The sequence below is a fragment of the Piliocolobus tephrosceles genome, chromosome X (assembly GCF_002776525.5).
Source record: "Piliocolobus tephrosceles isolate RC106 chromosome X, ASM277652v3, whole genome shotgun sequence".
Taxonomy (NCBI): domain Eukaryota; kingdom Metazoa; phylum Chordata; class Mammalia; order Primates; family Cercopithecidae; genus Piliocolobus; species Piliocolobus tephrosceles.
The window spans coordinates 68,682,810-68,698,956 of record NC_045455.1 but is presented as its reverse complement, the minus strand read 5'-3'; the positions used below and the strand labels follow the sequence as shown (position 1 = coordinate 68,698,956).

General features: G+C 34.1%; 1 protein-coding gene across 1 annotated transcript in view; it reads left to right on the top strand.

Moving 5' to 3' along the window:
- RB1 (RB transcriptional corepressor 1) overlaps positions 1-16,147 on the top strand; it is a 174,359-nt gene that overhangs the window by 74,503 nt on the left and 83,709 nt on the right. Inside the window, exons 12-17 of the mRNA XM_023187397.1 lie at positions 1,243-1,330; positions 4,741-4,857; positions 7,326-7,382; positions 7,808-7,839; positions 7,920-7,996; positions 8,998-9,194. Of these exons, the coding sequence (XP_023043165.1) occupies positions 1,243-1,330; positions 4,741-4,857; positions 7,326-7,382; positions 7,808-7,839; positions 7,920-7,996; positions 8,998-9,194 (568 nt within the window). The remainder of the gene's footprint in view (positions 1-1,242; positions 1,331-4,740; positions 4,858-7,325; positions 7,383-7,807; positions 7,840-7,919; positions 7,997-8,997; positions 9,195-16,147) is intronic.

Sequence of the window (16,147 nt, the reverse complement as noted above, 5' to 3'; positions counted from 1 at the left end):
AATGCTTCAAGGAATCCGGTCAAGTATTAGAACAAATGAGAAAAGTCTTTTGTTTTTACCAGTTGGTCATTTGTGGCTTTAATCACTGTAGCTTAAATATGATTAGTGGACACAGAAGCTTATAGAAGCTGTGTTGCAATATATTTGAAAGGTGAGGCCAGGTGTGGTGGCTCAAGCCTGTAATCCTGGCACTTTGGGACGCCAAGGTGGGCACATCACCTGAGGGCAGAAGTTTGAAACTAGCCTGGGCAACATGGCAAAACCCCGTCTCTACTAAAAATACAAAAATTAGTCCAGTGTGGTGGTGGGCATCTGTAATCCCAGATAATCAGGAGGCTGAGGCAGGAGAATCGCTTGAACCTGGGAAGTGGAGGTTACAGTGAACCAAGATTGCGCCACTGCACTCCAGCCTGGGCGACAGAACAAGACTCCTTCTCAAAAAAAAAAAAAAAAGAAAAGAAAAAGAAAAAGAAAGAAAGAAAGAAAAAAGAAAAAAAAAAAGAAAAAGAAAAGAAAGATGAGGAAGGTAAATACTGGTTTAGACATGCTTAGCTGAGAACACTGAGCATATTTTACTAAATAATATTTGAGGATCTTTTCAGCCCTAAACAGTCTACAGTTCTTTGCATAATTAAAGTATCCCAAATGTTCAGCTACTCCAAAATTGTAATATTGATATTTACCATGTACTTCCCCCTTCATATACACACACATAAAATTATAGAATTAATGAGATCTTAAGAGATTGACCTAATTTTATGCTTTGAAAATGGTGACTTTTAAATGTATCCAGGATCTTAGTATCCTTTCTTCTTGAAGGTCTCTGTAAAGAAGAATCATCTGATTCTTTACTTGAGTTGCTAAATATCTTATTGTCTTTAATTTGAAAATGTTTAACATTTGATTGTAATAATGTTTTCTTAAAACAATACCATTTTGTTGCCAGTTTATATAGTTTCTCCTAAAAATAATGCCACTATTTTATTGATATGTAGTTTTATTAGTAAATAAGTATATCCATTCTATAACTGTAAACTTATTGATTGTGAATACATATTTTCTTAAAGATTTAAGTAAAATGTAATTTCTTATAAACCACAGTCTTATTTGAGGGAATGTAAAGACAAGCGGGAGGCAGTGTATTTGAAGACACGTTTAACTTGGGGGATAGAAAACATTTCATTTTTTTCTTTTTTTCTCCCTTCATTGCTTAACACATTTTCCTATTTTTTTCCCCTCTAGGACTGTTATGAACACTATCCAACAATTAATGATGATTTTAAATTCAGCAAGTGATCAACCTTCAGAAAATCTGATTTCCTATTTTAATGTAAGCCATATATGCAACATTATTTATTATAATATCTTGGCAAAGAAACTTGAAATTAAAAGTTAAAGTACTGGATTCTTTTTAAAGTACTTATCTCCTATCTAACATGTAGTTATCCATAATCTTTTCTTGCTTTTTTAATCCTACAAAGTAGATATTATTAGTAGTATTGTTTTATTTATACAGTGTTATTTTAAAAAAATTTTATATTTACCTATTTGCCTTGCTCACCATTCTTCCTTACAACTGATGCCTCACTTCTGAGATCATTGTTTTCGTCTTCAGATATATCCTTTGATAATTACTTTAGTGGTATTAATTTGGGATGAACTTTTTGAGGTTTTGTTTTGTTTTTTGGTCTGAAATTTTCTTTACTCTTACTTTTTGTGAGATCGCTTTGCTGGATCTTCAATTCCAGGTTGACATTTACTTTTTAGACTCTTGTAAGTTTGAAGATAATACATTTCCTGGATCCCATTTTTGCTAATTAAGAAGTCTTATGTCACTCGATCTAACTGTTGTTCCTTTATAGTTAATCTGTCTTTTTCTCTCTGGCTACTTTTAAGATCTTTTCTTTGAATGTAGTGTTAGATAGGACTTAACATTCCCCATACCCCTATAATCTTTTTCATCCAATATTTAACCCATTTTTATTTCCAATTCTTACCTGGCCCTGTTAGCATTGTAGTTTGCAACTCCTGATAGACAATGAGTTTGATATCTGAAGGCATCTGCTACCCTCTCTCCCCTGAAGACAAGGAGAGAGAAAGAGAGAGAATGAAACCATCATCTATGTTGCTTGCTTGCTCCTTCACTCCTTCCTTGAACTCAGATGAGGGTTGGGACCCACTGAAATGCTCATCCTCTAAAATTGGACGTAGGGTCAGGAGACTTCTTAAAATTTGGCTTATTTCAGCAACTGTGCTTTTTGTACTTGTTAACAATTCATTCATTGCCATAACCTGTCTGTAATTTTGTCATAATCTGTTGTCGTCTCTTGCTATGTTCTCCCAGGAATTAGCAAAGTAATATCTGTCTTCATATTCATAATTGTTTTGGCTCAGAATTGATTTTGTTTTTCCAACATGCGTAAAGTCACTTTTGTTTATGAGTTATCTATAGCACGAGAATATATGCCAAAACATATGTACCCAGGTACCTAAACCTTTTAGCAAGGGATAATGGAAGAATTTAAGAGAATGATAAGCTCTTTCTTGTTATATCATTTTGAATACTTCCTCCAATATTTGGAGTATGTAGGAGTTCTTTTTTATTTAAAAAAATTCTGCCTCAAAGATTTTTTTTTTAAACTCGGAAACTATATGATCTTTATGTTTTTATACAGTTTTTCAACCCTCGCTCCCTTCCCTCCCTCCTCCCTCTAGTAGTCGCTAGTGTCTATTGTTGCCATCTTTATGTCCATGAGTACGTGATATTTAGCTTCCTCTTATTAATGAGAACATGCAGTATTTGTTTTTCTGTATTAATTTGTTTAGGATAATGACCTCAAGCTACATCCATGTGGCTGCAAAGGGCATAACTTCGTGCTTTTTTTTAATGACTGTATAGTACTCCATAGTGTATAAGTACCACATTTTCTTTATCCAGTCCACCACTGATGGGCGCCTAGGTTGATTCCATGTCTTTCCTATTGTGAATAGCACTCCAGTGAACATATGAGTGCATGTGAAAGACATTTTCTAGAGCTCAATTTAAAGCTTAACTTTTAATGAAGCTTAAAAGCTTAATTATGTAGATGATAAATTGCATATGTCAAAGTGAACATGTCTTGAAGATCATTATGGTTTTCCTTCATTTTAATTCTCTATTATTTCAAGTTTCTTAATTTTTAAAATTAATGCCATCTTCCCTCCATGTGAAATCTTAGAAGCTATGAACATTTTAATGGAGATTTTGGCAACAATTGTTTTATGACAGGAAATGCTTATTTGTTATATGTTTCTAAGATTTGTGTGCTTTTTTTTTTTTCAGGAATATAGAATTGTTGATATTCTAGAATGTGAAAATGTTGACAGACAATGCACATTAGAATGAAAATTATAATCTTCTTCTTATTATTTTTTTGAGACAGAGTTTCACTCTGTCGTCTAGGCTGGAGTGAAGTGGCATGATCTTGGCTTACTACAATCTCCACGTTGTGGGTTCAAGTGATTCTTGGGCCTCAGCCTCCCAAGTAGCTGGGATTATAGGAGCCTGCTACCATGTCCAGCTAATTATTGTAATTTTTGTAGAGATGATGTTTGACCATGTTTCCCAGGCTGGTCTCAAACTCCAGACATCTGGTGATCTGCTCATCTCAGTTTCCCAAAGTGCTGGGATTACAGTCATGAGCCACTGTGCCTGGCCATACTCTTAATTTTAGAAATTTTATTTTTGAATGTATATTTTGCATGTGTTTTATGTATAAAGAATCAAAAAAATAAATCTTTGTAGCTGATGAGAATCATGCTGTGATTACTTTTAATATAATATGAATTATATAATATTATAATACATTATAATATGCATTTTAATACATCATCTTGTGATGTGTTTTAATTATTAAAGTTGAATAGCCCCATTCCAAATGATACATGTATGGGAACTTCTTTTGAACAATTTCCCTATCTTGTATTTCTGAAAATGTAATTAAATGATTTAGCTAATTCATAACTCTTTCAAAGCACATTTTAAAATTAGGAAATGGGCTGGGCATGGTGGCTCACACCTGTAATCCCAGCACTTTGGGAGGCCGAGGTGGTTGGATCACTTGAAGTCAGGAGTTCGAGACCAGCCTGGCCAACATGGCGAAACCCCATCTCTACTAAAAAGACAAAAATTAGTGAGGCATGGTGGCGCTTGCCTATAATCCCAGCTACTTGGGATGCTGAGGCAGGAGAATCACTTGAACTTGGGAGGCGGAGGTTGCAGCGAACCGAGATCGCGCCACTGTACTCCAGCCTGGGCAACAGAGTGAGACTTTGTCTCAAAAAAAAAAAAAAAAAAAAAAAAATTAGGGAATGATACCAAGCGCAAGCCTTGGTTTTATTTCATTTGCTTTTTTGGAAGCAACATACATCCCAATATAACCCTTAATTGAAGATATTTTATGAGAATGTATGAGGCTCTTTTTGATGAATGGAAAGCTTAACAAATTTGCTCTTCTCTAGCCTAGTGGCAGAAAATTTAGATAATAGGGTTTTTTAGTTGTACTCTAGTATTTTTTGGTCATTAACATCCAATGAAATTATAGTGTCTGCTTATGTTCAGTAGTTGTGGTTACCTAGTTATTGTGGAAGCGTTTCCACATTTTTATAAACAATTTTAAAAGTCATATATTATGGAGCAGAAAATATTAATTCTGATTACACAGTATCCTCAACATTGATTTCTTTTTTTACCTCCTAAAGAACTGCACAGTGAATCCCAAAGAAAGCATACTGAAAAGAGTGAAGGATATAGGCTACATCTTTAAAGAGAAATTTGCTAAAGCTGTGGGACAGGGATGTGTCGAAATTGGATCACAGGTAACTTGAATTTATTTTAATTAGTGGTACTATAGAGTAATAATGTTAAAAGCAGCATCTTTCCAGTTTGTATAAATACTCTAACAGTATTTTTCTAGTAGTATAAAATACTGGCAGATACTATATCCCTGCTGCCTGTGTATGCTGCTGTTTATAGGAAACTGTATGGGAAACTATCTCCCACCCCATTATAAAAACTGTGTAATAAAGGAACACATACCACTTGTAGAAACTTTAGAAAATACAACTAAGAAAAAAATTGAAATCTTTGATATGAGATTTTTGATTTTGCTTTGACTTCTACATGTATGACTGTTCATGTATGCAAATCCTAATGTGAATGGGACTATACTATACATGCCATTTCTCAGTGATATTATTGAGTGATGTCATTATTATTTCAGGAAATCTAAAGCTAATATAATAGGTAAGAGTATGGGCCATGGAGTTTCAGCCCTGGGTTTATATTTGGTTCTACCATTGTCAATCTTGGACATGTCATTTAACTTCTCTGAGATTCAGGTTCTATATTTGCTCTGCTTTTTTGTGTGGCATTAATGAAGATAATATACAAAAATATATTGGAAAACTGTAGTCCACTGTACACATTTATTTCAGTGTAGTGAGGTTATATTTTGATGCCATCAGTGATTTAAACATTGATATTTAATGGTTCTTTTTGATCCTACAGCCATGCACAACTTAACAGGGATATGTTCTGATAAATGCATCATTAGGCAGTTTTGTTGTGTGAACCTGGTAGAGTGTGTCTATACAAACCAATGTGTTACCATTTGTATATCTAAACGTATCCAAACACAGAAAAGGTACATTAAAGATACAGTATAAAAGATAAAAAATGGAACACCTGCACAGGGCACTTACTATGAATGGAGCTTACAGGATTGAAAGTTGCTCTGAATGAGTCAGTGAGTGAGTCAGAGAGTCAGCAAGTGAATGTGAAGGCCTACAACATTACCTATGACATTACTGTACACTATCATAGACTTTATAAATACTACACTTAGGCTAAACTAATTTCATAAACATTTTTTCTTCAGTAGTAAACTAACTATAGCTCACTGTAACTTTTTTACTTTATAAATCTTCAGTTTGTAAAAAACTTTTGACTCTTGTAATAACACTTAGCTTAAAACACACCTTGTCCAGCTGTACAAAAATATTTTCTTTCTTTATAATCCTTATTCTATATGCTTTTTTTCTATTTACATTTTGTTTTCAATTTCATAAACGTTTGTGCCAAAAACAAAGGCAAACACACACATTAGCCTAGGCCTACACAGGATCAGGATTAACAATACCACTGTCTTCTGCCTCCAAATTCTGTCTCAACTCTTCAGGGACAATGAAGTGTGTGGAGCTGTCATCTCCTATGAGGATGATGCTGTCTTCTGGAATATCTCCTGAAGGAGCTGCCTGAGGGTGTTTTACAGTTAACCTTTTTTTTTTTCACAAGTGGAAGGAGGATGGTCTAAAATAATAAAAAGTATAGTATAATAAATACATAAACCAGTAACATATTCATTATTAAATATTATGTACCATACATAATTGTATGTGCTACACTATGACTGGCAGTGCAATAGGTTTATTTACATCAGCATCATCACAAAGATGTGAGTAATGCATTGCACTACAACATTACACTGAACAATAGGAATTTTTCAGCTCCATTATAATCTTATGGGACCACTGTTATATATGCAGTCAGTTATTGACCAAAAACATTGTTATGCGGTGCATGATCGCGTATGAGATTTTTGCTCTTAATTTGGAATGAAATAATATAGTGTGTGTTTATATCTCTAAAATTTGGTTTTTCTTTCAAATAATGGGAACCAGTTATTTGGTTAAAACTTCTTGCTCATAAGGTCAGTTTGATCTGATTTTTGTCTGTGTCAGTTTTACTAAATTTATGGACAAAGACTGTCCTCTTAATCCTAGACAGCCATCTTGAAAATACATGTCCTAGGTCATGAGAAATGTTATAGAAGGTACATAAAGTGCTTAAAATAGTACTGGGCATATAACCTATCTTTAGTATGAATGATATAGACTGAAATGTAGTTAAGGAAATCCAGGTACTGGACCTACCCTCTTGTTAAGTTACTTGGGAATGTTAATCACCACTTAATACTTAAGTCTTGAGGTTTAGACAAGCTAGCTTTTGTGTTTTCTTGGCGGCCATATTTCTAAGAAGGGTGAGAAGTATGTTTTAAGAAAAGGCTTTTTAAAAAATTAGTAATTGTCAGCTGGGTATAGAAGTGCATGCCTATAATCCCAGCCTCTTGGGAGGCCAAAGCAGGAGGATCTCTTGAGCCCAGGAGTGTGAAGGCCAGCCTGGGCAAAACAGTGACACTCTATCTCAAAAAAAAAAAAAAAAAAAAATTAGTAATTGTGATTTTCTAAAATAGCAGGCTCTTATTTTTCTTTTTGTTTGTTTGTAGCGATACAAACTTGGAGTTCGCTTGTATTACCGAGTAATGGAATCCATGCTTAAATCAGTAAGTTGAAAACAATATAAAAAAATTTCAGCTGGGCATGGTGGTTCACACCTATAATCCCAGCACTTTGGGAGGCCGAGGTGGGCAGATCATGAGGTCAAGAGATCGAGACCATCCTGGCCAACTTGGTGAAACCCTGTCTCTACTAAAAGTACAAAAATTAGCTGGGCATGGTGGTACATGCCTGTAGTCCCAGCTACTCGGCAGGCTGAGACAGGAGAATCACTTGAACCTGGGAGGTAGAGGTTGCAGTGAGCCAAGTTCATGCCACTACACTCCAGCCTGGCAACAGAGTGAGACACCATCTTAACAAAAAAACAAAAAACAAACCAAAAAAAAAAAAACAAAAAAAATTTCAATGCTAACACAAATAAGGTTTCAATTAAACAACTTCTTTTTTTTTTTTTTTTAATTATCTGTTTCAGGAAGAAGAACGATTATCCATTCAAAATTTTAGGTAAATTTTTTACTTTTAGTAAAACAATTTTTTTCTTTTTATAAAAGTAAATATTTTATAATCTTTTTTTTTCCCTTTAGCAAACTTCTGAATGACAACATTTTTCATATGTCTTTATTGGCGTGTGCTCTTGAGGTTGTAATGGCCACATATAGCAGTAAGTTAAATTTTCATAAATAAACATTTTTGTTCAATTTAAAGTTAAAATGTGGTGTGTTTCTTTGGTGGGAGGAGAGGGATAGTGTGAGGTTAAGGAGAAGGAATGCTTATTTTAGATCACTATATACTGAACAATGTAATTGGTCATTATAAGCCATTTAAGAGGCTTATGTGAATTATTTGAGGCCATCTTGGGGATAATATTTCACTAGGCTCCTCTTCTGAGTATACTGGTATACTGAATTTAGAAAAGGTACCTTTTGAAATCCCTCCGAAGACCTGTGAGATTGTAGAGCGCCAAAGGAGTATTCAAGAGTGGCCTCTAATGATATGGAAGCACTGCTATAACCTCCATGGTTATGAAACTAAACACTGAAGCTAGAACTCACCGGATAAACAGAACAAAGGCCAGTTACAGTGTTTTTAAAAATATAAATGTATATCACTTTGCAAATTATGTTGCAAATGTTAAAAGAAAGTTTTGCTTGCAGAAACAAAAGGAACATTTGTAAAGGATGCAAAACACAGTGAAAGAGGAACTTCTAGTTTCCTTATTAGTAAACAAATAAGGAAAACTGAATCCTCATTTATAACCAAGAAATGCATATTTTAAAGAGATACCATTTTCTAACTAATGAAATTAGCAGGATCTTGAAGAATCTGTCTCTCCTCTTACCAAGGATTAATGAGAATTAAAATAGATATGCTAATAAATGGTTGGTAAGATACTAAACCTGTTCCTAAGTTTAAGGTATTTAAACCTTTGAAAATTTGAGATAAGCTATAAGCCCTTTCTCTAGGAAAAACATAGATGTGCATACACTCAAAATTGGAAGGCTATTTCCGATGAGTCCGTAGACTCCAAAATAAAAAAATTCTGCTCTAAATAAAAATCGTTTAACCTTTCTACTGTTTTCTTTGTTTGATAAGACTTTCCAAAAAAATATCTAGCTCAAGGGTTAATATTTCATACTTAAGTTACTTTTTTTTCATTTTTAGGAAGTACATCTCAGAATCTTGATTCTGGAACAGATTTGTCTTTCCCATGGATTCTGAATGTGCTTAATTTGAAAGCCTTTGATTTTTACAAAGTGATTGAAAGTTTTATCAAAGCAGAAGGCAACTTGACAAGAGAAATGATAAAACACTTAGAACGATGTGAACATCGAATCATGGAATCCCTTGCATGGCTCTCAGTAAGTAACTAGCTAAATAATTGAAGAAATTCATTCATGTGCATATGGCTAACAAATTATCGTTAGTGAGAGGTGTTTCTTAACATCTACCTCAAGAACAAATAGACAATTTAATGAATAATGTTATTTCAGTCTGTAGCCCACGAATCAAGTAGAATATTAGAATGGAGCTTTATTCGAGTGCCCTAAACCATCTAATACAGCATAGTGATTTATTTAAGAATAGCTTTTCTTAAAACACGGCACTTTAAAACAAAACAGAATTCTTTTTTTTTAATTATTATACTTTAAGTTCTAGGGTAAGTTCTAAGTTCTAGGGTGCAGGGTTGTTACATATGTATACCTGTGCCACGTTGGTGTGCTGTACCCATTAGCTCGTCATTTACATTAGGTATATCTGTTAATGCTATCTGTCCCCCCCCCCCCCCCCCCCACAACAGGCCCCGGTGTATGATGTTCCCCATCCTGTGTCCAAGTGTTCTCATTGTTCAATTCCCACCTATGAGTGAGAACGTGCAGTGTTTGGTTTTCTGTCCTTGCGATAGTTTGCTCAGAATGATGGTTTCCAGCTTCATCCATGTCCCTACAAAGGGCATGAACTCATCCTTTTTTATGGCTGCATAGTATTTCATGATGTATATGTGCCACATTTTCTTAATCCAGTCTATCACTGATGGACATTTGGGTTGGTTCCAAGTCTTTGCTATTGTGAATAGTGCTGCAATAAACATACATGTGCATTTATCTTTATAGCAGCATGATTTATAATCCTTTGGGTATATACCCAGTAATGAGATGACTGGGCCAAATGGTATTTCTAGTTATAGATCTTTGAGGAATTGCCACACTGTTTTCCACAATGGTTGAACTAGTTTACAGTCCCACCAACAGTGTAAAAGTGTTCCTATTTCTCCACATCCTCTCCAACACCTGTTGTTTCCTGACTTTTTAATGATCACCATTCTAACTGGTGTGAGATGGTATTTCATTGTGGTTTTGATTTGCATTTCTCATGGCTAGTGATGGTGAGCATTTTTTTCATGTGTCTGTTGGCTGCATAAATGTCTTCTTTTGAGAAGTGTCTGTTCGTATCCTTCACCCACTTTTGGATGGGATTGTTTGATTTTTTTCTTGTAAATTTGTTTAAGTTCTTTGTAGATTCTGGTTATTAGCCCTTTGTCAGATGGGTAGGTTGTAAAACTTTTTCTCCCATTCTGTAGGTTGCCTGTTCACTCTGATGGTAGTTTCTTTTGCTGTGCAGAAGCTCTTTAGTTTAATTAGATCCCATTTGTCAATTTTGGCTTTTGTTGCCATTGCTTTTGGTGTTTTAGTTATGAAGTCCTTGCCCATGCCTATGTCCTGAATGGTGTTGCATAGGTTTTGTTCTAGGGTTTTTATGGTTTTAGGTCTAACATTTAAGTCTCTAATCCATCTTGAATTAATTTTCGTGTAAGGTGGAAGGAAGAGATCCAGTTTCAACTTTCTACATATGGCTAGCCAGTTTTTCTAGCACCATTTATTAAATAGGGAATCCTTTCCCCATTTCTTGTTTTTGTCAGGTTTGTCAAAGATCAGATGGTTGTAGATGTGTGGTATTATTTCTGAGGGCTCTGTTCTAAAACAGAGCAGAATTCGTTAAAGTATTTAGATACTTTATTTAAAATACAGTCGTCATTATGTTTGAAAATGTAAATGTCTGCTCTTAAATTGTGAGATTATACTATTTAGATTATTAAAAAGTGCATTTTTTTCTTGTTGAATATAGTAGGATTCATTTTTCCCATTATTAGAGTATAAAAATCTATACTATTGTTCAATTATAGGTATTGGTGTATTGGTTCAATCATTATAGGGGCACAAATTATATTGTCTAGGATTCTCTTTATAGCATTATAACTATTGATAAGGCTTTTGTTTTAATAAAATTGGCAACTTGAGTTTATGCTCTTCAAATCTACACAGTTGGATAATACTTTGTGAATCATCAGATTTGTATATTAATGGTTTCTTTTGAAACTGTGTTGCATGCTAAGTATATATCTTTTAATTTGTATCAGTATATAGAAATGGTAATTAAAAATTAAGACTAGATATGCTATAATCCTGATTTGCACATGTAACCTTAGTTTTAATTTCTTTATGTTTTGAATTTTTAATGACTAAGCAATAGTTTATTTCTTAGTGTTTTCTTGTATTGCATTATAGACAGTGAATAGAGGAGAGAAGCATGGGAAATTGATAGAAGAATGTTATACTCCTATTATTGAATTTGGTAACTACTTATGGAATGAACTTACACTAGATAAGGAGTACTTAGGAGAAAACTTTCTGAATCTGGGGAATTAAGTGAAAGTAAAAATAAATAAATAGATACGTAAATAAAATAAGCACATAGAGTACTTTTTAAAGGCTATATGTCCTCTCCTCCCAGAAATTGATATTGAGATATTACCGTATCATCTGAAAATGACTATTGTTATTTCTTTTAGAGAATTAATTTTATTTCTATCAACACATATTTATTGAACATATGCCATATGCCTTGAATTGAGAGAGATATTGTGAGGATACAAAAAAGATAAAGGCTTGGAAAATTGTGTAGGAAGTAATAAAAATTTACTGTTTAAAAATTGCTTGTATGCAAGCCTGTTTAGCTCAATTATTTAGGGCTTCTAAACAATATTCCTTTATTTTTAAAAATTTTTGGAGAAGAAGTGACAAGCCCAAAGTTTGGAAAAGACTATAATTGATTTACAGTGGGAGATGTGGAAGTCATAAGCCTCCAAATTTAAATATTAAATGTGGTTCTTTGGCAGATGAAACTATAGAAGACTTTTATTTAGTCATATATTTTTAGTGTTTGAATTTTATGTTACATTTTTAATCATAAAACCCTTGAGTGGTAGTGGGTGGCTTTGTGAAGATAAGTTATGCCACACAAACAGGATACTGTGTATTTTTTCCTGTGAGAATAATTGACATTATAGAGAAGGGATATGGCTTAGATACATTTGCATTTTCACAGACTTTTTTTTATTTGAAATATAACATATATTGAGAAAAGTATATATCTCAAGTGACAGTTTGGTGAATTTGTCACAAATTGAATACATCCATGTAAACAACACCCAGATAAAGACCCAGAGAAAGTCTTTCGATTCTGTGTCACAATAAAAAATTCTCGTTTAAACTGTGGATTGATAGGAACATATTCACACAGAGTTGTTGACTGAGGGAAATTTCAAATGAGGTGCTGCTTACTTCTCTCCTGCCAATAATTTAATGAAAAAAAGAACATCATCTTATTTTTAATGGTTGTGTGGGGAACTGGGTTCAGCATTTTTGCTTGACAGCCTTGAGAAAGAATAAAGAAGGAAAAAGTCCACTTCTGTTTCTTTTCATCCCAGAGAGATTAACGGGCAATATGAGTGTAAGATGCTGGAAAAGTCTGTTGAGAAACCTAGTGAAATCTCATTCTCTGAAAATTTGGGGGATTACAGGTGCTTTTGAATGCATCATGCCTAAGGGTTAGATGAAATGACCTCCAGGTGTTTGACCCTATTAAATCTGTTAAGAGGCTTATAATGCCAGCAGGGGATGAAATGAAATTTGGATGCCTTAGTTTCAGTATTTTCAGAATTTATCGTATTTTTTCAATAAATGTTTATAAATCAAAATACATCAGGTGCTTTATTCTCTATATGGTCTCTCTTTCCTGGACTATTCTGGACTCTTCCTACTGATCTCTCATTTGCTACCTTGAGACCTTTCTCTCACAGCAGCCAGAGAAATCTGCTCGTAATGTAAATCTCATCATGCTGATTCCTCCGGTAAAAACCTCCTGTGCAGGACACATTCCTCTGGTAATGTTGGAAGAAAACCCTACCATATGACTTTCTGCAAAAAAAGACCACGATACTACCTGTTTGGAATACAAATAGTAATTGACTGAAATTACTGGACAGGAAGAACAGACTCTAGTTGAGAAAGAGAAGAGGGGAGCTGGGAACCTGAGGAGAAGGCTTTTAGTCTAGGGCTAAGTGCAGTAGGTATAGGGAAGGACAGTATGGTAGGGCAGGGATGTCAGTGGGAAAACTATGGGTCTCTTTACCAGGGAAACTGCAAACCTGAAGCTGGGGAAACCTTGGCCACTGAAGAGAGTGGAAGAATCCTGCAAGGGAAAGAGCCAAGAAAGGGACCCAGATTCTGTCTGAAATCTGAATAGTTCCTGTGTGTAACAGACTCAGAGCAGCCAAATGAAGGGCAGAGGATCTGAACCGAGACTGGAGTTGCTGCCCAATAAACAGAACAGTTCAAGTTAAGCAAAGACAATTGCTTCTTGTAACAAACAACAAAACCGTGCTCATTTTAGAAAAATAACAGAATTTAGTATCTTCACAATTTAACATTTATGATGTTCAGGATACAATTCTAAAATTATCCAGCATAGAAAGAAGGTCAAAGGAATCAAATGCAGGTTTATAGAATAGGAGCTTTAGGCCAGGTGTGTGGTGCACACCTGTAATCCCAGCATTTTGGGAGGCTGAGGTGGGAGGATCATTTGAGCCCAGAAATTCAAGACCAACCTGGGCAACAAAGCAAGACCCCATCTCTTAAAAAAAAAAAAAAAAAGCTAGGTGTGATGGCATGTACCTGTGGTCCTAGGTACTTGGGAGGCTGAGGCAGGAGGATCACCTAAGCTCAGGAAGTCAAGGCTGCAGGGAGCCATGATTGTGCTTCTGCACTCCAGCCTGGGCAACACAATGAGACTCTGTCTCAAAAACATAAAAACGAAAAAACTAGAATGGGAGCTTTAAGTTAACTGTGGTTAGGCATTGCTAAATGATGGGGATACATTCTAAGAAATACTTCATTTAGGCTATTTTGTCATTGTGTGAACATCATAGAGTGTGCTTACACAAACCTATGTGGTATAGCCTACTACACATCAGGGTAGGAATAGCCTGTTGCTTCTAGGCTAGAGATCTGTATGGTATTTTTGTTATTATTATTAAGTCTCTGCTCTTGAGTATGTCTTTTTAATATTCAATGTGGTAAAATTGAAGGATGTAGAAAGTTACATACCAAGGTATGTTAGTTGTCTTGAGGAAAAATACTTATTTTATTGGTTGAGTTGTGAACTGAACCATGCTTTTCATGAAACACATGTGTTACTTGTAAGACTGATGAGCAATTGTGTTTATTCTTGCTTGGGTATGTGGTAGATTCTTGCAAATGAACAAAATGAGCCTGTCACTTCAAAGAAAACAACTGACAGTAAAGGTTGCCAATGATAAATTTTGTGTTTTCAAGTAAAAATTAGAATTTTAGAAACTTGTATCCACCACTGAAAACTTGACAGAGTCCTAATACATAAAAGACTTTTCTGATGAAATAGGTGGTCATGTCAATGAATGTGATTTTTAAAATATTGTATACAGAGATTTGTAAACATGTAGAAGAAATAGATAATTCAGTGAACCAGTATTTCCAAATGATCAAATACATCATTATAAAATCATTCATGGGTAAGAGATTCATTAAAAGTTCAAGATAAACGAATGGATTTTAAGATCTTAAAATATGAAAAATTTATTTTTGTTCATTGAGATTGTTTCCAATTCCACCCTGCAGCTAACCTTTAAGAAACTATGACTTGTTGAGTTTTGGTGTAGTGTCAGAAAACAATAACCATAGTTATCTGAAAAGGCTATTAAAATACTCTTCCTCTTTCCATATGAGGCCAGATTTTTCTTTGTATACTTCAACCTAAACAGCATATTGCAACAAAGTAAATGTAGTAGCAGATATGAAAATTCAGCTCTTTTTTATTATGCCAAATAGTAAAGACATTCAGAAGATCATAAAACAGTGCTATGGTTCTATCTTTTTTGTTTTGTAGAATATGGTTATTTTTCATTTAAAAATTATTTATGTTAACATAATGGGTTTATTGTTTAAGATAAATATTTTTAAATTTTCTCAAGTTTTTTTGAGCCCTCAACATCCTTTAATGTAAAAAGCTATTAGCTACTTTGTGCTTCCTAATGGAAGAATATATAACCACCTTGAACACATGATGTTGAAAGAAGCCAGTCACAGAAAACCAAATATTGTCTAAATTCATTTATATGAAATGTCCACAAGAGGCAATTCAGCAGAGATAGGAAGTAGATTATTGGTTGCTTAAGGCCGGTGGGGAGGACTAGGTGTTTCAAGGATGATGGCTAGAGAGTATGGTGTTTCTTTTTGAGATAATGAAAATGTTATAAAATTGACTCATTATTATAGTCAATTTTACAATATTTTTATCATCTCTGTGAATACACTAAAAACTATTGAATTGTACACATTAAGTGGGTGAATTGTGTAGGATGTAATTTTTAAAAATTTCTCAGTTTTAATTAAATTTTAACTAAATTAAGATTTAACTACTAACAAAGTAAATATTAATAGATTTAACCCACACAAACAAAAGCTTTTGGGATCCTTAGTAATTTTAAGAATATAAAAGAGTTTTGAGTCCAAAAAGTTTGAGAACCCTTGCCTGTGTTCTCTTCCCCATTCATACTCGTCTTTCACTCACACAACCATGTTTGTTTTTGCCTGTCCCTGAGTCTTGAAATGCTTTCCTCTGCCTTTTTCTTGACCAGATTTTAAGGTCTATTTTGCCTTTCCTGATCATCCTAGTCTATAGTCATTCTTCACCCATTTAGTCTTAACCTGTTTATTATCTACATACTTACTAGTCATTTATAAACTTTGTTTTACTATATGTGCATATCTCATATTAAATTCATGTAAAGTACTTAAAACAATATCTGACATTGTATTATAAAATGTAGCAGTTAATTACATAAGGGTAAAGGACAGAGAGGAGTCAACTTATGATGACACCCAGGTTTCTGGCTTGTATAACTTAAGTGGATAGTAGTGTCATTCATTAAAATAAG